This window comes from Eurosta solidaginis, chromosome 2 (genome assembly GCF_040869045.1).
Source record: "Eurosta solidaginis isolate ZX-2024a chromosome 2, ASM4086904v1, whole genome shotgun sequence".
In the NCBI taxonomy this organism is placed as follows: Eukaryota; Metazoa; Arthropoda; class Insecta; order Diptera; family Tephritidae; genus Eurosta; species Eurosta solidaginis.
The window spans coordinates 269718094-269742709 of record NC_090320.1 but is presented as its reverse complement, the minus strand read 5'-3'; the positions used below and the strand labels follow the sequence as shown (position 1 = coordinate 269742709).

The 24616-nt window shown below is 34.2% G+C and overlaps 1 protein-coding gene across 1 annotated transcript; it reads left to right on the top strand.

Annotated features, from left to right (window-relative positions):
* The first annotated feature begins 483 nt into the window (after window positions 1-483).
* LOC137240949 (sodium- and chloride-dependent neutral and basic amino acid transporter B(0+)-like) lies at window positions 484-20761 on the top strand. Its single transcript, XM_067767969.1, has 11 exons — window positions 484-624; window positions 5227-5455; window positions 10368-10496; window positions 10602-10771; window positions 15929-16032; window positions 16097-16238; window positions 16322-16652; window positions 16715-16875; window positions 16948-17076; window positions 19053-19259; window positions 20309-20761. Exons 2-11 carry the CDS (start codon window positions 5293-5295, stop codon window positions 20594-20596), a joined length of 1824 nt encoding a protein of 607 aa, XP_067624070.1. The 5' UTR covers window positions 484-624; window positions 5227-5292; the 3' UTR covers window positions 20597-20761.
* Window positions 20762-24616: the final 3855 nt, after the last annotated feature.

The following is a 24616-nucleotide window of genomic DNA, read 5'->3' as shown; positions in this document are numbered from 1 at the left end:
AATTAGAAATGTTCTTAATACGTTTAATTTATTTAGTTTAAATTTGACGCGAGCGTTTGATAGGGGTTTAGTGATTAGTGATCGTTGCGCCGATATTTTTCTTTCGTATTTAAATGTTATAAGTGCAACTATAAATGTTTTTGATTTATTTTAGATAATTGCAAATATGTTCACACATTTATTTAAAGCTTTACAAACATACAGTTATATAAATATAGTACATATGTAAAAACTTTGCCCTTTTCATCTGATTTATATAGTTCAACGTATACTTTTTTACTGATAAAAATTTGAGTCTCACAAAATATTAAATCACATTTGGAAAAATTGCATGAGAACAAAACTTATACCAACAACAATTATAATGTGCACAATATCAATAATAATATTTAAAACATACATACATACTTACATATGTCTATATATTTTTTTTGTATGTAATTCTAACCAAAGCGATATGCAATGAAATGATTTGAATGATCAACGATGATATTCAGTAATGTGCCGTTGCTTTTGCGACTAATTACAATGTGCCCGCTCATTAAAGGGATATAGAAACAGATCAACACCGCGCGATCGACGACAACTCGGAAAAAACTTAAAACAAAACAAAAAACTATCGATGTAAAAAATATAATTGTAATTAATGATCATCAAAAAAAAGGCGGAAAAAAGTGAAAAGAAAAAATTTTGTTTGCATGCTAAGTTAAATGTTACACGATTTGATGCCACATACATTTATCAATGTGCAATTATTAGGGTGGAGCAAAATTATAAGAAAATACGCTTTAATTAATTGGAACGCATTAAAAAAATTTTTATTTCAAAAACAATTGGTGCCTTCACGTAAGCTGGTTATCAGCTTAAGCATAGGCAGATATGTGTGTTTTTTTTTTACAAAAACAAAATACAATGTACAAAAATTATTTTTAACTAAATAAGTTGATAACGATCAAACGTGAACAGCCCAATTTTTTTCCTGCACATATTTTTTGTTGATGGCAGTGAATATAAAATGTGCTTGTCGGCTAAAATTTCATTTATGGATCATTCTGGCGATTAAAGAATTTAAATACAGATACTTTATATTAACCCATGAAATTGAAGCACGTATTTTAGTTCCCGTTTTAATTGAAAATAAAACAATAATTTATAAATTATGTGTTTCTAGTGTGACGTGTGGCAGATTGGACAAGCCAAAATGTGTATATATATATTTTTTGTTGTTAAATATAGTAGTGGATTTAAGTGTCTCATTGCATCTAAAAAATTAGGGCAATTCTCTCAGTCTAGGAAACATAGTAACGTTTTTTAAATATTTCCATGTTTTCTAGATCAAATATTTAACAATCAGAGAATGCACTACTTACACAATTAATATCATTTCGATCTGATCCTACGTTAAGCATCCAAAAATAGTTATAAAATTTATATTTTATGCATTCAACATGTTTACAAAACTGCCGCGCACAGAATTTTGTTGGTTTTTTTTTTCATGAAAAATTCGGTTTCAACATTCTTGTCACATTTATTCAAATATATATAAATCAAATAATGTATAGAAAATGTAAGAAAACGTAGAAAATTTTTCATAAATGTATTTTGTTTTTACGTGTAGAAAGCATTTGACATTAAAATGCAAAACTTTCTACGTTTTCTATTGATTCCAGAAAAAGAGAGTACCCTTATTAAAAATATAAATACATAAAGATTTTGTACAAATGGTCATGGCATTATTGCATTGCAAATGGCGTAGCATATTTTTTATATTTTTCAAAATACGCTAAGGGAACTCAGGATTTTGTTCACATGGTCTAGTATCATTACAATGCAAAATTGTATAGTATATTTTTCAAAATACACTAACAAAATTCAAGACTATGCATTTGCAACGTAATTGCCAAGACGAATCTATACCAGGTGGTGGCAAAGCGAATTCAATCAATTCGCCGAGCAGATGAATGTCAAGTCAAAAGAAATTTTTCATAGAATTCGATTAACTGACATTTTGTTGTACAAGCAAAGAGGATAAATATAATACGAGCCGTCACTCGTTATTTTTTAGGCATTTACTCGATGTAAACTGTGAGGTAGTCGCTACTTTTGTTTTATGAGGGACATTTTTGAATGGCCTTCCATTTATCCATGCGGTGTTGTCATTTTATGCAAACGTTTTTTTTTTTTTGGAAATAGAATTAAAAAAGTAATTAAATACAGTCGGAAAAATAAACACAAATACCCCATGAAAATGTATAGAATACATTTATAAACATCTCGCCCAAAAAGAGTAGCGACTACCTCATAGTTTACATCGAGTAAATGCCTAAAAAATAACGAGTGATGTCTCTTATTATATTTATCCTCTTTGGTATAAGGCTTTGTAAGAAAATTATCAAGAAGAAGCAATCAGCTGATGAGATAACACCACCTGTAATGAATTCGCCTTGGTAACTGCAAATACGCAACATCAAAAGCCGTAGTCAATTTTTTCAATATTGAATAGCAAATCAGCAACTGTCAATTCAAAAAAAAATATGAAAAGGAAAATTGAAAACGAAAAAGTATACTCACGAAACGTAAGTTATATTTACTGTAAGGCGAATTCAGTACCAGGTGTTGTTATCCCAACAGCTGATTGCTTCTTCTTGATTATTTTCCATACAGCGCCTTGTACTTTAATAGGTCAGTTAATCTAAATCAATTAAAATTTTCTTTTGACTTGACATTCTTCGGCACGGTGAATTAATTGGTTTAATTCGCCTGGCCACCTGGTATGAATTCGCCTTGATTTACTGTAACAACGTTTTCAACGTCAAACACACAAAATCTGAAATCCCATATTATAGTTTTTCTGAAATTCTAAATTGAAATGCACATTATGGTGCTCCTTATATATTGAAATAGCGATTTTTACTCCTTTTCTCTTAAAGGGTAATCTGATCCTAAACCCCTGTGCAACAAGCCTTAGCCGTATCCAATCGGGACCAAACGTTTATATGCAATATCGCCAATTATAGTGTTATCGAAGTTAGTGGTTAGAAAACAAAATAATGCTTTTGAGTTTCTATGAAGAAATCATAACATTAAATCCTGTATAATACACCTTAATCATCGCTTATCGTGACCAATATTTCTATCTCATATTTTTGCGTGAAAACTCATCTGCCTTGCAAATGCCGTTCTTAGTCGGCACAAAATAAGTAGCTCCCCTCCCGCCAATTTGTAGGAAAAATTAAAAGAAGGACGACGCAAATTGGAAGAGAAGCTCAGCCTAACATTTCTTCGGAGGTTATTGCGCCTTATATTTATTTCTAGCTCCGAAGACTTTCTAACGCATGTTTTTGTCGCGCTATGCTGCCGAGCTACACCAGAGAAACACCATGAAACGTTAGGGGGTGACTATTGGGTCAAGGATGCCGCCCTCGAAATCATAAGCAGTCTAAGTGGATGTCATTGCATAACTCATGGGTGAAAATCGTATAATCCTCGGCGCATCTACATAGTTAAAATTTTACAAGGACCCTGATAAAATTTTTAAAATGTAGACCAAAGTTTGCAGACGTTTGTGTTCACAACATAGTCTTCGTTAAATCAAAATGATATTATAGAATGAAAGTCAACCGATTTTAAGTTTAAAGACGTTAACTGCTGTTTTCCGGCCTTATAAGAGCTCATTATGGATGACCGCGTAGCTTCAGTTTTCAGACTAGTTTGTCCACTACGTTAGAGTAGTAGCACACACTGTCATTAGTTCGACTGTCTTGGGAAAGCTTTTGCTTCACCACTTTGGGTGTTCTTGCCAAGGACAAAGCCTCACCTGGTAAATATATGTACATACGTATTCACATTTGAAAAAGGAGCCGTAACGTGTAGGTGATATTTAAACTTGTTTCATAGGCTATAATCAATGTGATTCACTCCAAGGGACTAGTTTTGGATAGGGCCGCCAACTTTAGGAAATGTCAAATGGGAGACTTGGGTGTTGAAGGATGAAGTGTGACAATCAAAATTTACATTTCAGACGCTATTGTATAGTTTCACAAATAAACAACAGATGTTTGAATGTAAGCCCAAGTGATTTTTCAAACCCTTTTTCATACGTACATATATATCCAACTTATGTATGAGGTGGAAATCATTTTAAAGGAGTGTTTATGCCCCTAGAAACTACAAAAGGATTTTGCGTCACTGGTTTCGCTTATTATTTTAGTCAATCGGAATATAGAATTTTTGAAAAAATCGGCACTTTTTTCGGGTAACTTGCTTTTTGACAAATTAAGGACAATTTTAAAACATGCTCGACTTGGGTCATTTTATTTTAATTCATTGTTCCTTTTTAATTTTTTGAAAATATTATGCAAAGTGAGCATTTAAATTTTTAATATAACGTTTCTTTAGTGCTTTGTTTTAATAACTTGGTGAATTGGCTGATGCAAAATCCGTGTTAAGCTGGCATTGAAAGCGACTGTTTTTTTAAATAACTGTTTAAGGGGGGGAAAGAGTTAAATTTCGCAATTTAATTCTTATACATGGCAGTGATGCGCATCCGTTGATACCCCTTTCGACCATATCAGACCAATTTTCGTCATGAACCATAAATGGATTAGACAGTCTTAAATATCTCTAGTTGAGGGATCCTATCAAAATTTATGTGCTCTAATTTGATTTCTTACGAAGTTCGTATAGCTTTCGCCATATACATTTTAGACCGAATTAAAATTGAAATAAGTTCAAATAAATACCGTCCAAAACTAAAATCGCTATAAAAACATTTCATTTCACCCTAATGTAATTGCATACAATGTATCTTAATGAAAATGAGCATCGGAGTATTTAGTAATTTTTTTTTTTTTTTTTTGTGGATTTTCTATTCATTTAACCGGCAATGTTGCTCACGTTTTAATTAATATATATTTGCTCTTAGATATAGTTTGTATCAAGAAGAATAATTTAAGTGAATTTTGCGGTTTTTATTGTTTTACAAAATATTTCATTTAAATGTGTACACACATCATATGATATATGACAATTAAACGTAAACAAGCGCGCACAAACATTTCGAGTGTGGCATGAAATTGACATTCATTTTCAGTGTCAGTAGGCTTTTCGCGAAGGAATGGGAATTTTCGGGTTTTTTTTTAATGATCATCAGCGCATTTAATTACATATACACCTAATTACATTGCTTATGTTATTTTTTGTTTTATGTTATTCAAAACAATTCAGATAGAGTGAAAGTGAACCAAAACAGAAATAAACTAAGAAAAAACAAAAACACAAATAAAAAAAAAAATGGTTTACGAGTCATCGTACGATAGTGGCCGCAGGCCCTTCAAACCCGACCTAACCCGTGGTTATTGGGCAGCACCAAGTGATTTCATTTATGCTTGCATAAGTTTGGGCTTTCGTATGGATTTGATCTCAATGAGTTGGTTTATATACCAACGCATGGGAGGTGAGTAGACGAAATTTATATTTTGTTTTAATTTCTAAATAGCCATTTAGCCAATTAGCTTATTGCAAAAGCCATGATACCATAAGAAATACAACTATGTGCTCTGACTTAGGTTGAACTGGCCGGTCAAGAATTATATAGTTTAAGACATTGTTTATTTTTTGATACTGATAAAAGCTGATCATCTGAAATCAATACGCCTCCTAATTACTTTTTTAACTAAGTAAAAATTATGTATGTATATAAATATGTATGACATTAGGGAGAACAAAATTGGAAATTTTTTTTCTTGAATGAAAAAATTAGTTTGCTGTATAACTTTCGGTATTCTTCGGGTACCCGAATAATATACTTTGTTCTATTTGTCTTAAATAGCATATGTGCATGCAGAACGTAGTATTATTTCTCCTACCCATTGCCTTAATAAACAGTCGCATAATCGCATTAATCATTTTTGAATACCCTTCAAAAAACGCGGGTACTCTATAAATAATGTAAGGAATACTCCTTTGGGAGTATAGGACTGCTCCAAATCTAATCTGTATTCATACAAAAAATGTGCTCCAAGGAGAGGAGTAGGTGATCCCACTCTCACTTTGTTTGTGAGTATTCCATAGAGTACATACGTGAGAGTACATTCATTTCATTTCATTTCATTTCATTTCATTTATTTTTTAGTCTATGATTTCATAATCTTACAGACTAGATGTACATTCATTCAACTTAAATGGTAATAAATTTATTTTATACATAATACGAGTAAAGCTTAGCGCTAAAGGACGCTCTCGGGAGTGCGAAGTCAAGCTCAAGGCTAAAAAAGATCCTGTTATATTCACTGAGGGCCCTAGAGATTGGATCAAAATTGTGATAGTTAGCTCCGATAACTTTCACGTGGAACGGATATTGGGCACGAAGGGTTCTGCTCGGGACGTTGAAGCCAATTTGCGCTAGTAGTTCCGGGCAGGCAACCCAACCACATATAAGATCATACACAAACAGCAGAGATTGAATATAACGTCTGGCCGCAAGCGACTTCATGTTTATGAGGGCACAGCGGGCGCGGTAAGAAGGTATTGGTTCTAAAAAATTAAGCGGTTGGAGTGCGAATCGAGTGAAACTTTTCTGCACTCTTTCCAGTCTTTGAGAATGAGAGGAATAAATTGGGTTCCAAATTATGGAAGCATATTCCAGCTTTGAGAGAACTAAAGAATTATATAAAATTTTTCTGGTGTATGGATCTTTGAAAGCTCGCCCATATCGCCGCAGGAAAGCCAAATTGGAATAGGCTTTAGGAAGAATGGAGCTAATATGATTCGCGAAGGTAAAACCAGAGTCAAACATTACTCCAAGATCAACGAATTCCCTGACGCTAGAGAGATTATCATCAGCAATTGAATACGCGGTATTAATCGTATTGAGGTTTCTCGAAAGCGTCATAAAGAAACATTTCTTTATATTAAGGCGTAGATTATTTATAATGCTCCAATTAGCTAATCTATTTAGATCATCTTGTAAAAGACACACATCTGACATGCTCGAAATTGTTCTAAAAACTTTTAGATCATCTGCGTAGAGCAGGTATTTTGAACTCCTAAAACAGGTTCCTATATCATTTATAAAAAAAAGAAATAAAATTGGCCCGAGAATACTACCCTGAGGTACCCCAGATGTGGCAATGAATGAATAAGACTTGGTATTCTCAATTTCGACGAACTAGGTTCTATTAGTGAGATAGGACCCAATCCAACGTAAAAAGGTAGAATGGAAACCCAATAGTTCAAGCTTGCCTAATAGTATGCTGTGGGTGACAGTATCAAATGCCTTCGCGAAGTCAGTATATACAACATCAACTTGATGTCCATTTTTGAAAGACGAAATGCAAAAATGAGAAAATGAGGCTAGGTTCGTAACTGTGGAGCGACCATTGACAAACCCGTGTTGACACTCATCTATGGAACCTTTTATTACAAAGGATAGCTTCTCTTTTACCACTTTTTCAAAGAGCTTAGAGCAAGTGGGCAGTTTAGAGATGGGTCTGTAGTTAGTTACTATGTTTTTGTTGCCAGATTTAAAGATAGGAGAAATCGAGGCTATTTTCCACCTATCAACAAACTCACCTCTTGCTAGGGAAAAATTGAAAATGTAACTTAATGGGACGCAAAACGACGTGCTACATTTCTTTAGAATAAACGACGAAAGACCGTCAGTATCGCTTTTTATCGACGTTTCCAGAGCTAGGATGGCTTTCATAACGTCTTCCTCTGAGACTAACATGGATCCGAGGTCAACCATTTGTTCGACATCGGCGGAAAAATTATTAGCAGGGTTGCTAGTAACGAAGTTTGATTTAAAGAAATCTGCGAAAAGATTAACAGTATCCAATAAGCTCTCAGAAGCTATACCGCCGTAGGACATACAATTTGGGATATTAGAGCAACCTTTTTTAGATCGTATATATCTCCAGAACGCCTTAGGGTTTTCCTTCATCTCTACTTCATACCGGGAAATATATTGCTTGTATAAAAATTTGTCAAGTACATTAAAGCTTTTACTATAATAAATATATTTTTCTTTATGGGAGACATCCTTCGAAGCTTTATAGAGTTTAAGATGTTTATTTCTAAGATTCTTAAGCTTTTTTAGATTTTTCGTATACCACGGAAGTTTATGCGTTCTCGCGGGAAGTAAGGGTAGATTATCAGAGAAAATTTCGAGTATATTAAGAAGAAAGGCATCGTAACATTCCGCTACGCTTTTAGAGGCGAAAATTGAATTCCAATTTAAATCCAAAATTTTTTCATTTAAAGCATTAAAATCGGCGGCACGAAAATCAAACTTTGCAGTGGAGATTATACTCGGGCCTGATACAAAATTAAAAAATTCCAGAGTTAAGGAGAGTGGGACATGGTGCATATCGCACCTGCATATAGGGAAAGTGGCCTCCGAAACACTAAAAATCAAGTTTTCATCTACAAAGATAAGATCTAAAATATTATTAAGCTCATTGTAAAATGAATTAATTTGGGTTAAGTTAATGCTGAAAAGACTATCTATAAAATTTATTTCGTGCGAGCTATTCACCCTTGTTGGTGTTAAGATACCATTATCAAGTAAATTTGACCATACAATTTTATTGAGGTTAAAATCACCCAAAATACAAAAATGACACTCTTCATTATTCTCATAAAGATTCACAATATTGTTTATATGAGCAGCATATAAAGAATCGGGGCTGGAAGGTGGAATGTAAGAAGTACAAATGAATAATTTACCGAGACTTCCAAAGATGCATACACACAACTGGTCGAGGAGAGAATCATCATTTTCTAAATGGACTGAAAAAGAACGGAACATCCGATTCACCGCAATTAAAACGCCTCCACCTCTCAAGCAATTTGTTTTATTTGCGTCTCTATCTTTTCGATATATATTATAGATATTAGGATCGAAGAATTCAGCATCCGCGAAGTTGCTGTTCAACCATGTTTCCACAATAACATAAACATCAAACTCACAGCGAGACGAAGTTAAAAATACGTCACTAGCTTTTGTACGCATTCCCGAGATGTTTTGAAAATAAATACTTAACAACTTATTATTTATAGCACTAGTACTATTATCATTATTAATGAGCGTGTGGTTGGTACTAGCTACGTCCGCGATAGTTTTCGCAGAGACTTGCGAAAATTCTGAAAAGGCTTCACTGTAACATTTGTTGGCCAGATTTCCGGGCGTAATAATTTTTCAAAGGAGGACTCAGGGGCTCCCAACTTGAAATTAACCTTATGCAACGATGAGAGTACGGCATCTTTTTTTACCAGCTTAGTGCATGATAATGACGTTTTATCCAAACCAATTTGTTTAGCCACATAATCTTTGATATCATCTTCAGAGACGGATGGCGAGAAGGAGGACAGATGAAGCCATTTGTAGCGGTCAGCATTCCAAAGTACTTTCACTGTAGTACTCCATGGAGCACCCACAGAGGATCATATGCCAAAGTACTAAAGAGGAATTGTGTCGGAAAGAATTATGGGAGTGAATTTAATTTAAAATGAAAGTAAATGAAGAAATGTTATTTAGCATTTGCGTGAATAAAGAAACTAATATTTCTCTATACTATAGTATGTATACATAAAACCAATGCGCATTTTATCAGAGTTGCAATAGTAAAATTTTATTAACAGTTATTTGTATGCAATATTTTACTTTTGGCAACTCTGTTCGATCGTCATCGTGTCGTGATGACGGTCGTTAAAAAACGAGCAATGATCGGCTGATGGTGGTCCGCAAACGCATTGCAAAGGAGTATTGTTAGAGTACTCCAACATGAAGAAAATGGAACACGTAATCCAACAATTTTTGCAGGGTAGTTCAAAATCAATACAAACCTTTGTCAATTACTTTTCGTATCTGAAAAATAAATCCTTACATTTCTATCGAAATTATTCCAACTTTAAAGCCGCTGCTAGTGATTTCCATGGTATAGGGTGATCGTTCTGATAATAAAATTAAAACTATTAGAAAGTTCAACTACATAATCTCCACATTTTTTCAACAAAAAAAAAACATTTTTGAATGTTATTTTTAGGTATTCAAAAAAAATTCGGGAATGTCTAGTTCCTTGAACAGTTTCGACGAATGAATGAAAGACGAATTGAAGAATTGTTCAATCGAAAAATAAACTCTGGATTATCGCTGAAAATGAGAGCTCTAAGTTTGATAGCTGAAAGAAATTCTTCTATCCAGCGTTCAGAGTTTGCGAAACCTTTAAATGACTCCCGGTTTCAAATAATATTTGATTCAATACATGTAATTCGTCTTAACCATGATACATGTAAAAAAAAGTGCATTTTTCTTTAAAACTGAATCAATTCATAATATTTGTGCAATTTTATTCATCTTCCAACAGGTGCTATGTTCCCTTACATTATTTGTATGGTTCTATTCGTGGTGCCGATCATGGTAATGCAATCATTTATGGGACAATTTTCGAGTAGTGGCTTCATATCATCATTTCGTATATCACCAATATTCAAAGGTAAAATTTTTTTTTTTAATTTTGTTTTCGTGTATATAAAATAATAAGTGTATGTATATATGTACCTCCCTGTACCTATATGTATATACTTATTTCTCATTTCAGGCTTAGGTTATATTAGCTTAGGCGTTAATTTAGCCGTACTGTCGTATTACTGTATGTTCGCTTCGGTGCCGCTACTTTATTTATTTCATTCAATGCGTCCCACTATACCTTGGAGTTGCGAGGGGGTAGAGCAATGGCTAACGAATGGCACTAGTACGGATGTAGAGCATGTACGTAATGGTAACTTAAAAGCCCTGGCAAAGTTGACGTATCCATATCCATTATAAAACAGCTGATCCAACCAACCTTATGGAAATCAATGTAATTGGTCAATGGTGCTATACCATAACGCCCTAGCCTAACCATACCATAGCCAAGCAATTGGTTTTTCGCCATATCCATAACCTAAAAATATTTGAGTTGGTGAATTTATTAACTTTTTGTAGATTTTATTTATTATTTTTGATACGTTCTGACTAAGAGACTTATTATTTTCAGTATGTATACGTTTGTAATTTTTCGCGTTTTTTTCATTTTTATGAAAATTTCACGATTTTTAGGTTAAGGCACCAATAACTGATGCCAATTGAAATGGATAAGTAAACATATGGTTATGACTATGGCGTTATGTCATAACCATATTTTTACTTATCCACTACGTCAACTTTGCCCAGACCCTTAATATAAATTTATGTTATATGTTATGTTCCTGTACTACTCAGTTTGTATTGCATATTTTTGCCTATGTTATTTTACTACATATGAATTGTTCGGTCATATTACGCAATTTTGAGCCATATTTGGTTAGGTTGTGTCTTATAATGTCATAATTATTAATGTTACGTTATTACTTGCGGTACTAAGGCTTTTTATAGTATATTGAGTTATGTTCCGGCATGTTAAGCTTTCTTATATAGTCACTTACGTTGTTTTGGTCATTATTTAATGTAAAGCTGCCGGGCAACGCATAAAATTTGCTTGATGGCTACCTAGCAACGTGTGGTTGTGTGCGTGTCGGGCGATGTCGTGCTCACACGTATTTGTTGTCGGCTTCGCGTTGATGAAAATCAAAATTTTTAGATTTTTTCGCTAGACAGCTGGTCTATTTGATCGTGGCCGACGTGGTTGACAGGCATTAATGTGTTAGTTTTGTGATAACGTGCACTGAGCAACTTCGCGGAAGAAAAAGATTTTACGTTGCGGTTTATTGAAACCTACGAATACAAAGGTTGGATGGAAAAAAAATAATTGCCAAAAACCAGGTAATTTTCTTAGTGGCTCAAGATTACTTATTTACTTAATTAGCGTTTAACCGTCTAAACGGTTAGGGGCGTCCAACAAGGCGCGCCCGTCGCTCCGCCAACCGGCGCCAATTGGTCACACCAAGGGAGTTTAAATCGTTTTCAACCTGTCCTTCCAACGGAGTGGGGGCCGCCCTCTACCTCTGCTTCCATAGGCGGGTTCCGATAGAAACACTTTCTTGGCCGGAGCATCATCTTTCATTCGCATAACATGGCCTAGCCAGCGCAGCCGCTGCGTTTTAATTCGCTGGACTATGTTGATGTCTGCGTATAGCTCGCTAATACTGTTTTCACACAGACGGCTTATTGAATAATAATGGCAGTTTTCTACATTAAGACGCTTATTGAGCTCAATCTTCCCTACTAAATTCGAATCTATTATTATTTCATTAGTAGCTAATCGAATGCCTAATGAAGTCAAAAGCACAATGCAACTCTGTTGGCAGCGTTCCGCTTCCGTTTCCGCTTCTTAGTTTTTGGTGTGTTCAGTGCTTAAAAATGTCATTTGTCAAAGCAAATGTAAGATTTTATTATTAGTTATTTGCATGCAATATTTTACTTTGGCAACTCTGTTCGATCGTCATCGTGTCGTGATCACTGTCGTTAAAAAAAGAATAGTGATCAGCTGATGGTGGTCCGCAAACGCATTGCAAAGGAGTATTGTTAGAGTACTCCAACATGAAGAAAATGGAACACGTAATCCAACAATTTTTGCAGGGTAGTCCATACTTCGTATGGCATTATATGGTAAAGTTATGCGTTGGTAAGGCGGTTTCAGAGAAACTTGGTGTGTTGCTTTGTTCTATTTATAGAACTACAACGCATTAACACCAATGTTGTCTATTTGTATGAGTTTTTAAGCGCGGATTACCCTTATTGCTATAAATGTATGAAAATATTTATTTAAAGCAATTTCTAATCTATAATTTATTTAATAATTTGGGAAAAATTTAAACGTGACATCAGGACGGACAAGGCGACAGCTGTTTCGATTATACCTTTTTTAAATCTCTTCAAAGCCTTTTCTCCCGGGAGTGGGATTCGACCCTGCACTCCTACGATGGTTGAAGTGTTATAAACGCATTCAGCCACGTCATGCCTTAGTTGTTGCAAACCTTATCCCAATTGCCTTCTTTGCATATTTTTCTTTATTCATAGTCCATACTTCGTATGGCATCATATGGTAAAGTTGTGCGTTGGTAAGGCGGTTTCAGAGAAACTTGGTGTTGTTGCTTTGTTCTTTGTTTTTGTTTGGGATCTCGATTGGTTTCCAATCTCTTGAAAATGTCCGTGAAATGCTCTAAGCTCCACCAAAGATTAGTGCATGTATACTCTTCTTTCGCAATAAGCAGATTGGGTTGAAAACCCTAACATTATTTCTGCCATTATCCTAACAAGCATTCAAAACTTCCCGAAATCACGTTCTCCAGCATAGCCTTTTTTTTAAATCGTTTCGATACAATTTATACTTCACGTTGTTCATTGCGCATTTCTGCCATTTCCAAGGCAGTCTTATAGATAATGTCCGCTAGTACAGGGGCAGGCTTGATTATTCCCGTAGTAGTACATGTCGTGGAAGGCGATTTAAATTTATATACCGGACGGCTTGTTGGGTAAAAAATAATTAATTCTCAAGGCAGTCGGGCATATCCGACAACGGACCTCAAATGGTAACACTTCCTTAGCTTTGATGGAGTGTATTTAGGTTACAACAATAACAACAACGGGGTTCGTTCTTTACAAATCATCGTTATATTTGATCTCTCCGGTTTAATGAAATCCCATAATGCTCATGTGGCATTATGAAAAGATTGAAAATAAAAACTGCCATGGTTTGTGTAACATCTTTAGGTCGACGAACCAAGTGAACGTCTCATTACTTGACTGGTGCGTGAGCGGATAAGGGTCAATATTGCAGCCTTTAAAGTATGCATAACCCGAATACTAGAGCTATATCCGACGTATGTAGGTTTCTAAGTAATTGATTTGATATGACTTTTTTTGATATTATGCCGAAGCGTGCCAAGGCAAATGGTTGAATAATCCTTCTACCTCGAGGTGGGCGAGGTTTCCGGAAAAATACACGTCCATGCTTACCTTGGAATTATAACCAAAGCACCGACGGGGGCATCGCTCTAAGGTCTGACAAAGAGCGAATTTTTCTGTGTCGCAGTTCTCTTCATTTTGGACATGGATAACGTGAAAATGGTCTTTTGAGTTCTTTGTTGTCTCACCTCATTGCTTGTATAAGTTTTAGAATTTTTTGCATCTTCTTGGATACGGTCGTCTTTTCAAATTCTTCTGTTCCTCACATAAGTGTATGTGTGTATATTTTGATACCAACGCACTGACGGGGATGCCGTTATTGTTGTGGTTGTGATAACATTTATTACCAGTGGGGTGATGTGTATAGTGATGTGTATAGTGATGTGTTTTGTGTATTTGTGTTGTTTTATTATAAGCTTTTATTTAGTTTCGCTTGGCTGTTGTCTGTAATCAAATCTTGCAAGTTAAACTTGATACACTTCCCGGTGTCCGATTGGGCTGAAATTTTGCACGCATGTATAACTCTGATGACAATGCAATATTACTTTGCGAGAATTCGATAAATTAATCGATAACAGTGTTATCGGTAAAGATTTGTGCTCACAAGCAATAAAAGCCTAAGTCCTTTGTTTAAAGGGATGGTGAATACCCTAGTTATCGCTAAATGTTGCATACTTTTCTGCGCACTTGATTTTGTTTTACAGATTTTTGGCGATGGAATTTTAGCTAAGCGAAAGTTGGAATTTTATTTTAAAACAGATTTAACCCACAGAGCAGAGATCTGCAATGAGTAGTTGTAAACTGAACGCGACATAGGCGTAGTCACAATAAAATATGATTTTAAGTTAGTTAAAACTGTTTGACACAATTTTATATGTGCTCTCTGTCAAAAATGCTTCAACTAACTTAATCACATCTTATTTCTATTATGAATATGCCCCAATATATTCGGATCATGATATAAATAAAATTAAAGAAAAAAAACTTTTATAGAAACAAACTTTTATTATTGGTTAATAAAATTAACTGAAAAGTAAAAAATAAATTGACTGTAAAGAAATATAACACTTTACAAGTTCATTGTAACCTTTAACGATAATTAGGCTTCTTCGTCTGCGACAAACAAACTTCATATTGTACATAATTATATATTTTTAACATTAAAACTTTACACCTAAATTATTAAATCTTACAGTTTATATCACAGTCCTAATTGTTCTAATAAAAGCGTGTTACATTGTGGTAGCAAGAAAATAAGGTCCTAAATGTTCTCAATTATACCATCAAAATTTAACACGCTTTTATTAGAACATTTAGGACTGTGATATAAACTTTAAGTTTTTATAATTTAGGTGTAAAGTTTTAATGTTAAAAATATATAATTATGTAAAGTATGGAACTTTTTTGTCGCAGACGAAGAAGCCTAATTATCGTTAAAGGTTACAATGAACTTATAAAGTGTTATATTTCTTTACAGTTAATTTATTTTTTACTTTTTAGTTAATTTTATTAACCAATAATAAAAGCTTAGTTTTAACAAAGTATTTTTTTCTTTAATTTTATTTACTTTTTAGTTATTTTTATTAACCAATAATTAAAGCTTATTTTTGGAAAAGTTTTTTTCTTTAATTTTATTACGTTTTGTTGTTTAGAATAATGGGCAGTTAATTGCATGTGTGATATGTAGTTTCTTATGATGTGGGATGTTATGTTGAATATTATTATTACATGTAAGAACTGATTTGAGTTTTTTTTGTATGCAAAGTGGGCTTATGTTAAACTATGTTGAGATTATATTACGTAATGTTTTTTGAGCTATTTTACGCTATATGGCATTATTTTGTGTTATATTATGACATGTTATTCTATGTTATGTTATGTTATGCTATGCTATGTTGTTTTAGTTTGTGCAATACTATATTATATTAAGCTTTGCTTTTTATCTTATGTTATGTTCTGTTATACTGGACATTACAAAACAAATTTATTTTTTAAATAACGAAGTTTTTATAAAAAAAATTTAATACACCTTAACATCAGTCCTGCCGAATAAAGAATGCTGTGGAGCTCAACGAAACCATGATAAATAGCACTGACTCATACAAATATATCGCCTATGAAGTACCATCCGTATTATTCTTCAAGTAAGAAAAACATTTTAAATTTCGTGCTATTTTTATAATAAGTTTATCTCTCAACTTATTTCAGCACTATATTCGGTGGTGAGGATCTAATGGAGAACTACGAATATAACAGTCCTTTTATGTTCTCATGGGAACTACTTGTATGCACAATCCTTTGTTGGGGTATAATAGCAGGTGTCTTTTTTCATTTTTATAATACGGAGTTGGTGAGTTTGTTGAGATATTTAACACTGTACCTTTTTTGTCCATTATATATATCTTTTTCTATGATGCCTTTCTCTCTTTGCAGATAAGCAAATTTCTACGTTACGCTATCTGGACAGCCTTGACTTTATTGGTCATATGTCTTATACGTTTCCTGCTAATAGATATCGATTTAAAATATATTCTGCGCTATTTTATAGCAACACCGCGTGATATCGCGGAAAGCATACCGAATACTATACTCTTCGTTGTATCAGCATTTGGTCCAGGCTGGGGTTCTGTTATAACATTGGCTAGTTTTAATCATTTCAAAACAAATATAATGAGCTACAGTTGGTTCATTTGTATAGGACAAATGGGTATTTTTATGGCTTATGGTATATTAACGCATATCATACAAAGTTATTTTAAGGGTAGGTATGAAAGATTTGAGTAGATTTAAATAACTTTTGTTTTCGAAATATTAATTCAATACTATTAACTCAACATTTCGACGATGTGGAAAATCTGTATGTTTATGTTAATCATCATTGGCCATTGTATTTATCAAGCGGTAGTGTTCTGGCAGCAATGACCTGGCCAAATTTGTGGTCCATAATCTTCTATGCTATGTTGGTTCTCATGGCTTTGATTACTATGGTATTTTTATAATATCTAAATTGTTTCTTCAATAAAATATTTTAATGAGTTTTCTTTTCATCTTTCCATTAGATAACTTGTTTATTTTCCGTATATCAAAGCATATTCGATGAGTTTGAGATGCTGCGCTCAAGAAGAACAGAAATTATTTTTGGTATTATTGGGTTCTTGGCTCTCATGTCCTTATACACATGTTCTAATGTAAGTAAATATTACAATCTATATATCGCCGTGAAATCAACAGGTCGACCGCTGGGTGAAATATTGCCATATCTGGATAAACGTTTCGAAAACGCCCGATCTTAACAATCTTTTGGAAACGTTCTGGAACGTCCTAGAATGTTCTACCTTAGATTTTTTTCTAACCGAAACGCACTGTCCCAGAACTAGTTTCAAAAATGCCTTGTCTCAGCATATATTCAATACATTTTGAGCTCAGATAGAGATTTTTTGAGAAAAATTTATAGTTAGGGCGTTTTTCAACCACAATCTTAGATCTGCGATCCCTGTAGCCATATTTCACCCAGGCGTTGATGTGCAAATAATGTAATATCTGGGTGCACGTGGTTTTTCTATATTCTATTGACAGTTTGGTGCTGTAAGTTTTAGATGCGTCACTTTAATTGATTGATCCAATTATTAAACTCATAGCTTTTCTCTTTCAAATATCAGAGAAGCTTTAATGACCTTTTACATTATTTTGAGTTAATGTAGAGATGAATCCCTTCCTTTAGCGCCCTCCATTTTATGCATGGTTAATATCGTAAGGATACAATTATATCCGCCTACATGTTTCCACGGTATAACCTCCCGCAATGCGTCCTTTCTTTGTATTTCCTGGCTGTTCTCTCATTTAATAGATCCGAGGTTTCATGAAGCGGAAATTGTTTCTACATTTGCATTGCATAAATTGGCCGTGGCACAACTTTAAAATTAATCTATAATATCCGATATTTTGTCACTCGACACCTTTATCTTTCTGATAAGATTCGAGTTTAAATCACAAATTTTATAAATCCTTGAAACCTGTTATCGTTTCGATTCATTGAACTTGACAATTTCTGTTCAAATCGGCGGCACACTTCCTAGCTCTTTCAAGTTTGTGGCCTTGGCCAATATTTGACTGGTCGGTCCTATATTTTAATTTGCAGTGCAAATGCTCTTCGCCGTCGTTGGTTAATCGTTATATTGAGTATTTAATGATTAACATATTTTGGGAACACTATGGACACAGCCGACAATGTGAAATCCTTACCGACTGCTTCAAGCCAGCATAATCTACTCTTTTCAATGATGGAAACATCACTAACATCTAACAAATTAACGTACATGGTGTGAATATTGTTCATAATTTAGTTACGACTTACTTTTTTACATATCATACAACAAATTTTGAATAAAAAATATTACCTCGAAACAATCATGAACGTTTTCGAAAACAATCCCAATAACATCAGAAGATAGTTCCGACATGATTCCAAAATAGTCCGGATATGATAACCAAAGCAATGTTGAAAGTAATTCAAACTTTATGCTGAAGTAATTGCGAAATATACTCAAAATGATTACGAAATCATTCCTTCATTAATCCTGCGGCCGCCGTGGTGTGATGGAAGCGTGCTCCGCCTACCACACCGGAGACCCTGGGTTCACACCCCGGGCAAAGCAACATCAAAATTTTAGAAACAAGCTTTTTCAATTAGAATAAAATTTTTCTAAGCGGGGTCGCCCCTCGGCAGTGTTCGGCAAGCACTCCGAGTGTATTTCTGCCATGAAAGGCTCTCAGTGAAAACTCATCTGACTTGCAGATGCCGTTCGGAGTCGACATAAAACAAGTAGGTCCCGTCCCGCCAATTTGTAGAAAAAATTAAAAAGGAGCACGACACAAATTGGAAGAGAAGCTCGGCCTAAAATCTCTTCGGAGGTTATCGCGCCTTACATTTATTTATTTTTATTTTATAGTACCTATTCCAGAGAAGATCCCAAAAGATCATGTCCCAATCTTTATTCTAAAATAGACACCTTCTACTTTTCGAAAATTGCTTAGGCCTCGGTTAATATGACCAAAATAATACTGTTCCACATCAGTTCCTGAGCCGTTCGGGCGTAGGTGTAATCATCCAGACATCCAAATATACAAACTTCCATATCCATGTTATTATGATTTTTATTTTCAGCACGGTGTAATTTTCTTCAGCGCAATGTCAATGGATTCACTGTTCACGCAAACATCACTCAATCTTTTACTGCTGCTCGTTATTCTATGGATTTACGGACGCGTACGTTTTCAACGCGATATAGAATTTATGTTAGGCCAACGCTTTTCCACATGGAAAGTGAATATATTGCGGTTTGTGGCGCCAATATGTCTTTGCCTATTACTAGTAAGTTAAAATCATACATATCTACATACATACATATTAGAGCGGGTCCAATTTTTTGCCCATCAGGAGTATAGCAAAAACGTAATCTACAGATGATTCTAAGAAAAATTGCTGAAGACACCATAGCTCTAAGTCCGATTTCGAGGTCCCTACTTTTGCAACATAGATATTTTGCATTTGAATGTAGGGTTTGGCCAAAAAAATCTTCATAGCTTCTGATAGAATTATAGGAAATATATCATATTGGGCTTACTCTAAAGGTATTTTACGTACATTTCAGAATCTGTATTAATATCTATAGTGTTTTTGAATTTTAGCAGAGATATCAGGCTTAAATTATGAGAAATTAGCTTAAAATGAACTTTTAACTACTATATTATCATTTTTCAACAAATTTCTTATAGAAAATTTTTTTTGTCTTTACAGCTAAAATAAGTTCAAAACAACTTTCATTCAGTTTTCTTTTTTCGAATTCGTTTTAGTAGAAAAAAATGTTTGCTTATTACTTGAATATAGGTTTTTGTTGAAAATTTTCTTCTACTAAAACGAATTTAAAGAAAGAAAAACTGTACGAATAAAAGTTGTTGAAAATGTTTTGAACTTATTTTAGCTGTAAGGAAAAAATGTTCCATGAGAAATTTGTTAAAAATGATAATATAGTAGTTAAAAGTTCATTTTAGGCAAATTTCTCATAATTTAAGCCTGATATATCTACTAAAATTCTAAAACACTAAAGATATTAATACAGATTCTGATATATACGTAAAATACCTTTAAAGTACGCCCAATATGATATTTTTCCTATATCTCTATCAGAAGCTATGAAGATTTTTTGGCCAAACCCATTCAAATGCAAAATATCTATTTTGCAAAAGTGGGGACCTCGAAATCGGACTTAGAGCTATGGTGTCTTCAGCAATTTTTCTTAGAATAATCTGTAGATTACGTTTTTGCTATACTTCTGATGTTAAAAAATCCATGCATACTATTTGACCCGCTCTAATGCATATATATGACTTTTTCATGTACCTCTCCTCTTTCTCTTGCAGTTAATTTCAGTTATTGCTGCTTTCTTCGAGCATAGTGTCGCTTCAATTGTGCTTCATGTTGCTGCGGTTTTCCTTATTGTTTTACCTTGGATTTTCTTACCCGGTTACATGATTTATATTATTTTACAAACATCCGGATCATTTTGTATACGTTTTAAACGTTGTTGTCGTCCATTGGATTGGTATCCAGTTGAATTGGAGGAAAGGCAACAATACGAAGAAGCAATGGGTAATATGGATATAACACACCAATTGAATGAAATGGAAAATAGTGAAATTGTGGCATAAGCAATTTGTTGGAATTGAATGAATTACTCTAAGAAATGTTCAAAGTGCTATATTTCGTTGTATACAAATAATTAATACCTACATAAATATATGAACAAATAACCAACTAATAGAGATTTGGTTACAACTTAATAAACACAAAAAATCGGATGGTACCATTTTGAATTCAAGTCGAGTTCTCAAAATTAGATTATCTCGAAGTAAGTTCGAGAGAAATTTCGATAAAGTACCAATACATCCCCGATATGATATTTAAAGTCATCCCGATATAACACAGAAAACATAAGCTATGAGCCACGCACTGTATATGTTAAATCTTATAGATGTTGAGCCCCCGAGCTCGAATCATAATTGAAAAGATAGCTCGTGGTGGCATCCTAACCTCAAAGACTCACTTTTTGAATGAATTTGTTTTAAGTGAAGATTTTTTTTTTTTTGAAAGCGCACAAAATACATATCAGATAGAAAACTATCGATATAGGTACGCCGATGTTATCGAAGAGCACTATCGAGAAATTGTTATTAGTAATATGCCAGTTTCCAACTAATTATTGATTTTTATTAAAATAATTATTTATCTGCCCATCCTACTGATGGCAGAGGGTCTCTCATTGAGCGCAACTAAGGGCGGCAAAAAAGAAAAAACTTATCATCCACTAACACAAGAACCTTAAGCAATTTTCCAAACATTTCCAAAATCTTGAGTTACCCTGTAATGTCCAGTAGCGTCGATAGCCTTGGGACATGGGGAGAGATAGAGATAGAAAATTAAAAAAAATGTGTTTTCAATGAGAAAACGGGTTTTCTAAGCGAGGTCGTCATCCGAGCAACCAATCCGAGTGAATTTCTGCCACAAAAAGCTTTTCAGTGAAAATTGAGCTTTCTTGCAGATGGCGTCCGCGGAGTCGTCGTAAACGCTAATTAGAAAAAAAGCTTGGCCAAAATTTCCGCGGACGTAAATCGTACCAAGAATTATTTCTACCCTTTTTTTGTTTTTGGAAAATTGAGGGCTTCATTGCGAATGATAGCTCAGGCGAACGATTCGCCTCCAAACGATTTCGTCTAGCAATGGTATTCTCTAACATTTTCGTTCGGCCTCTAAGTTTCTTACTTATTGTCACACAAGAAGTCGAAAGCACTTGTCAAATGATATGTTGCGCCATCGTTTAACATAGTGCAATTACACTAGGGATTCGTCTCTGAGGCGAAATGAACGTTGGTTTCGTAAAAGAGAATGAGGCCATAAGATTATCGTTCTAGTCGACGATACCTATAAGAATAGCAGTATCATCTTCCAATTATTTTTCTCACGCTCGTGAAACATTTTTTTTTTGTAAAAAATCAGGCGGTTATTAACTATTAATTCGGCTTTGCAGAATACTCTCACTGACTCAACAGACGATGCTGGAATGCAAAGATATTTTGAGGCCGGGTATAAAGCACAACGCTGGAAATCATCCCCATGTTACATGTTTTACCGATTGACTTAAATTATTTTTTTAGTAAGACCAAACCGCCGTGGTTTTATTTTCTTTCGAAAAAATTATTCCAAATATCTGATTATAACACTTTTTTTTTTGTTGAAACGCTAACCATTTTATTGAAATTTATGACCATAACTTTATGACATTTTTATGAATTCAATTCCCTCTTCTAGTTATGACAATATAAGTGCTACCAACCAAGTGCTACTAAAATCTACAGTGCCTCTAAAATGTTCCTTAAAACGATAGTATCGATAATCATAAAACATCGATAGGCAGAAACTGTCGATATATCGATACTACGTTGATAGTTTTCCACCTCTACAGGTAAGAGCACAAGCTATCTAAGCGAAAGACAGTATCCATACTATGAAATTAAACATAAAATTTGATCAGGCATTTCATAAAAAAACAAGAGCACACTTTTGACTTCTGACCACGGTTTGAAGTATATCTATTAAACTGGAAGAGTATATAGACAATTAACATCTAAATTAGAAGAAGAAAAAGCGATTGAGAAAGCTTTTGGAAAATGTTCTTTTTCAGGATTGCTTCGAACTCGAAAACTTTCCAAAAATGACTTTTAAGAAAGCTTACTATCGCCTACCAACTTCTAGAAGACATCATTGTCCTTTGTGTTTTTTATTAATATACTTAAAAACTACACCTTAGCTACTTTGCGACCAACAACAACTACATATACATTGTTAATTTTCACAACCTCCCACTAATCGCTGCTTCCATGCGCATGCTATTAAGTTCACTTTTTAACTTCCGCGAACGCTGAAAGTCCTCATATTCCAGCTGATGTTCTTCATTAGCTGGCGTCCAATCTATAGCTTTCAATTGCATACGCAAGGTATCTGCCACCGATCCTTTGCCAAGTATCAAAACATAAATAATATATGATGGAATGCAAGCAATTGAGGTGCAACAACTCAACCAACCCATGCCTATAGCCCAGCATATCACGATTAAAAATAATGCTGGTGAAAAACATGCCCTATTAAAGAAGGAAAATTAATGGTCGATAAAGTTGTTCAGAGTTAAGTTAGTTCATCTTACAATTAGTATAAACGGTGTTATATACATCCAGCAAACTTTCCACACGATCCCAGGTCTTTTGCCAATCATAAAGTAAATATCTTCAATAAAATTATCCACACCGTATACCCACGCGACCATAGTAACTTCGAGAATACAAATAAGTATAACCGATATGGATGCGGAATACCAATCCAATAACTGTAGTATAAACATTCCACCCTATGGAAGAGAAAATTTGATTAGCGCCTTTCAAAATTCCGTAAGTAATACTGCTTAGCTGAAGTTCAGGCTAGACAGTGCGCAAATGCTACTGGGAAGAGATACACCGAGTCGGAACACGCTCCGCTCTGAGGGCAATATTTTCATTTGAGAGGTTTAGCCATAAGTAGTGCTATCGTCTTTGGATAGCTCTCATGATTAGTTAAACTGCGATGCTAAGGGATTGTAGGGCCTAGAGAGACTATTACTTCTACCTTCCTAAGGTGAAGAAGAATTACCCTCCTACTTTCACTGTGAGACACAAAAAGCTTATGGGGAAATCCGCCAAACTTTGGTTTTTTTGGAGAAAAACATTTTTTTTGAAACATGGTAACACGCAAATATCTTTTTGTTAGGAACATTGAGGAGCGAATTGGAGCTATAGTGCATCGCCGTTACTCGTCTTACATAATGCTTCAAAAAGATATAGTCAAAAGATCGAGCAAAATATATATAAATTGAAGTCGCAATGTTAAATATACATTTATTTCAACACTTCTGTACCGATTATATCGAAATTTTAACAAAATATGGAGATATATGCAGCTGTTAGCTATGTAAAATTTTTTTGATACACGAGACCCGGTTTTGTAGATACCGGTAAAAATATTAAACCGAATAACCGCCAAATACTTTTTACTGCAAAGTTTGCAACATATTTATTTTAACACCTTTGTACCGATTCTTTTGAAACTTTAAAAACCTATAGATATGTGAACGAAGTATGTTTAGGTAAAAAAGTTTTAATACCCCAGATCCGGGTTTGGAGATATTAATAAAAATATAAACCCGGAGAACCTTTAATTTTTTTACTTATTTATACACTTCTGAAATTTTATCAGGATGTACATATCTATGTGGGGTATATTAAGCTAAAATTTTGTTGATATCCGAAACCCGGTTTTAAAGATATCGGCAAAAATATGAAACCGGGTAACCGTCAAATATTTCATACCCGTTTGTTAATTTTTTCTCTCCACCACAGTAGTATACCATCAATTGCCTCAGTTTTCTACATTAAGACGCTTATTGAGCTCAATCTTCCCTACTAAATTCGAATCTATTATTATTTCATTAGTAGCTAATCGAATGCCTAATGAAGTCAAAAGCACAATGCAACTCTGTTGGCAGCGTTCCGCTTCCGTTTCCGCTTCTTAGTTTTTGGTGTGTTCAGTGCTTAAAAATGTCATTTGTCAAAGCAAATGTAAGATTTTATTATTAGTTATTTGCA

What these genes read in the sequence shown, in the direction of transcription:
- LOC137240949 (XM_067767969.1), top strand. Translation starts at nt 5,293, where the DNA reads ATGGTTTACGAGTCATCGTACGATAGTGGCCGCAGGCCCTTCAAACCC. An exon ending in CTAGTACGGATGTAGAGCAT is followed by an intron (nt 10,772 to 15,928) that starts GTACGTAATGGT and finishes CCTTAACATCAG; the next exon opens with TCCTGCCGAATAAAGAATGC. An exon ending in CCATCCGTATTATTCTTCAA is followed by an intron (nt 16,033 to 16,096) that starts GTAAGAAAAACA and finishes AACTTATTTCAG; the next exon opens with CACTATATTCGGTGGTGAGG.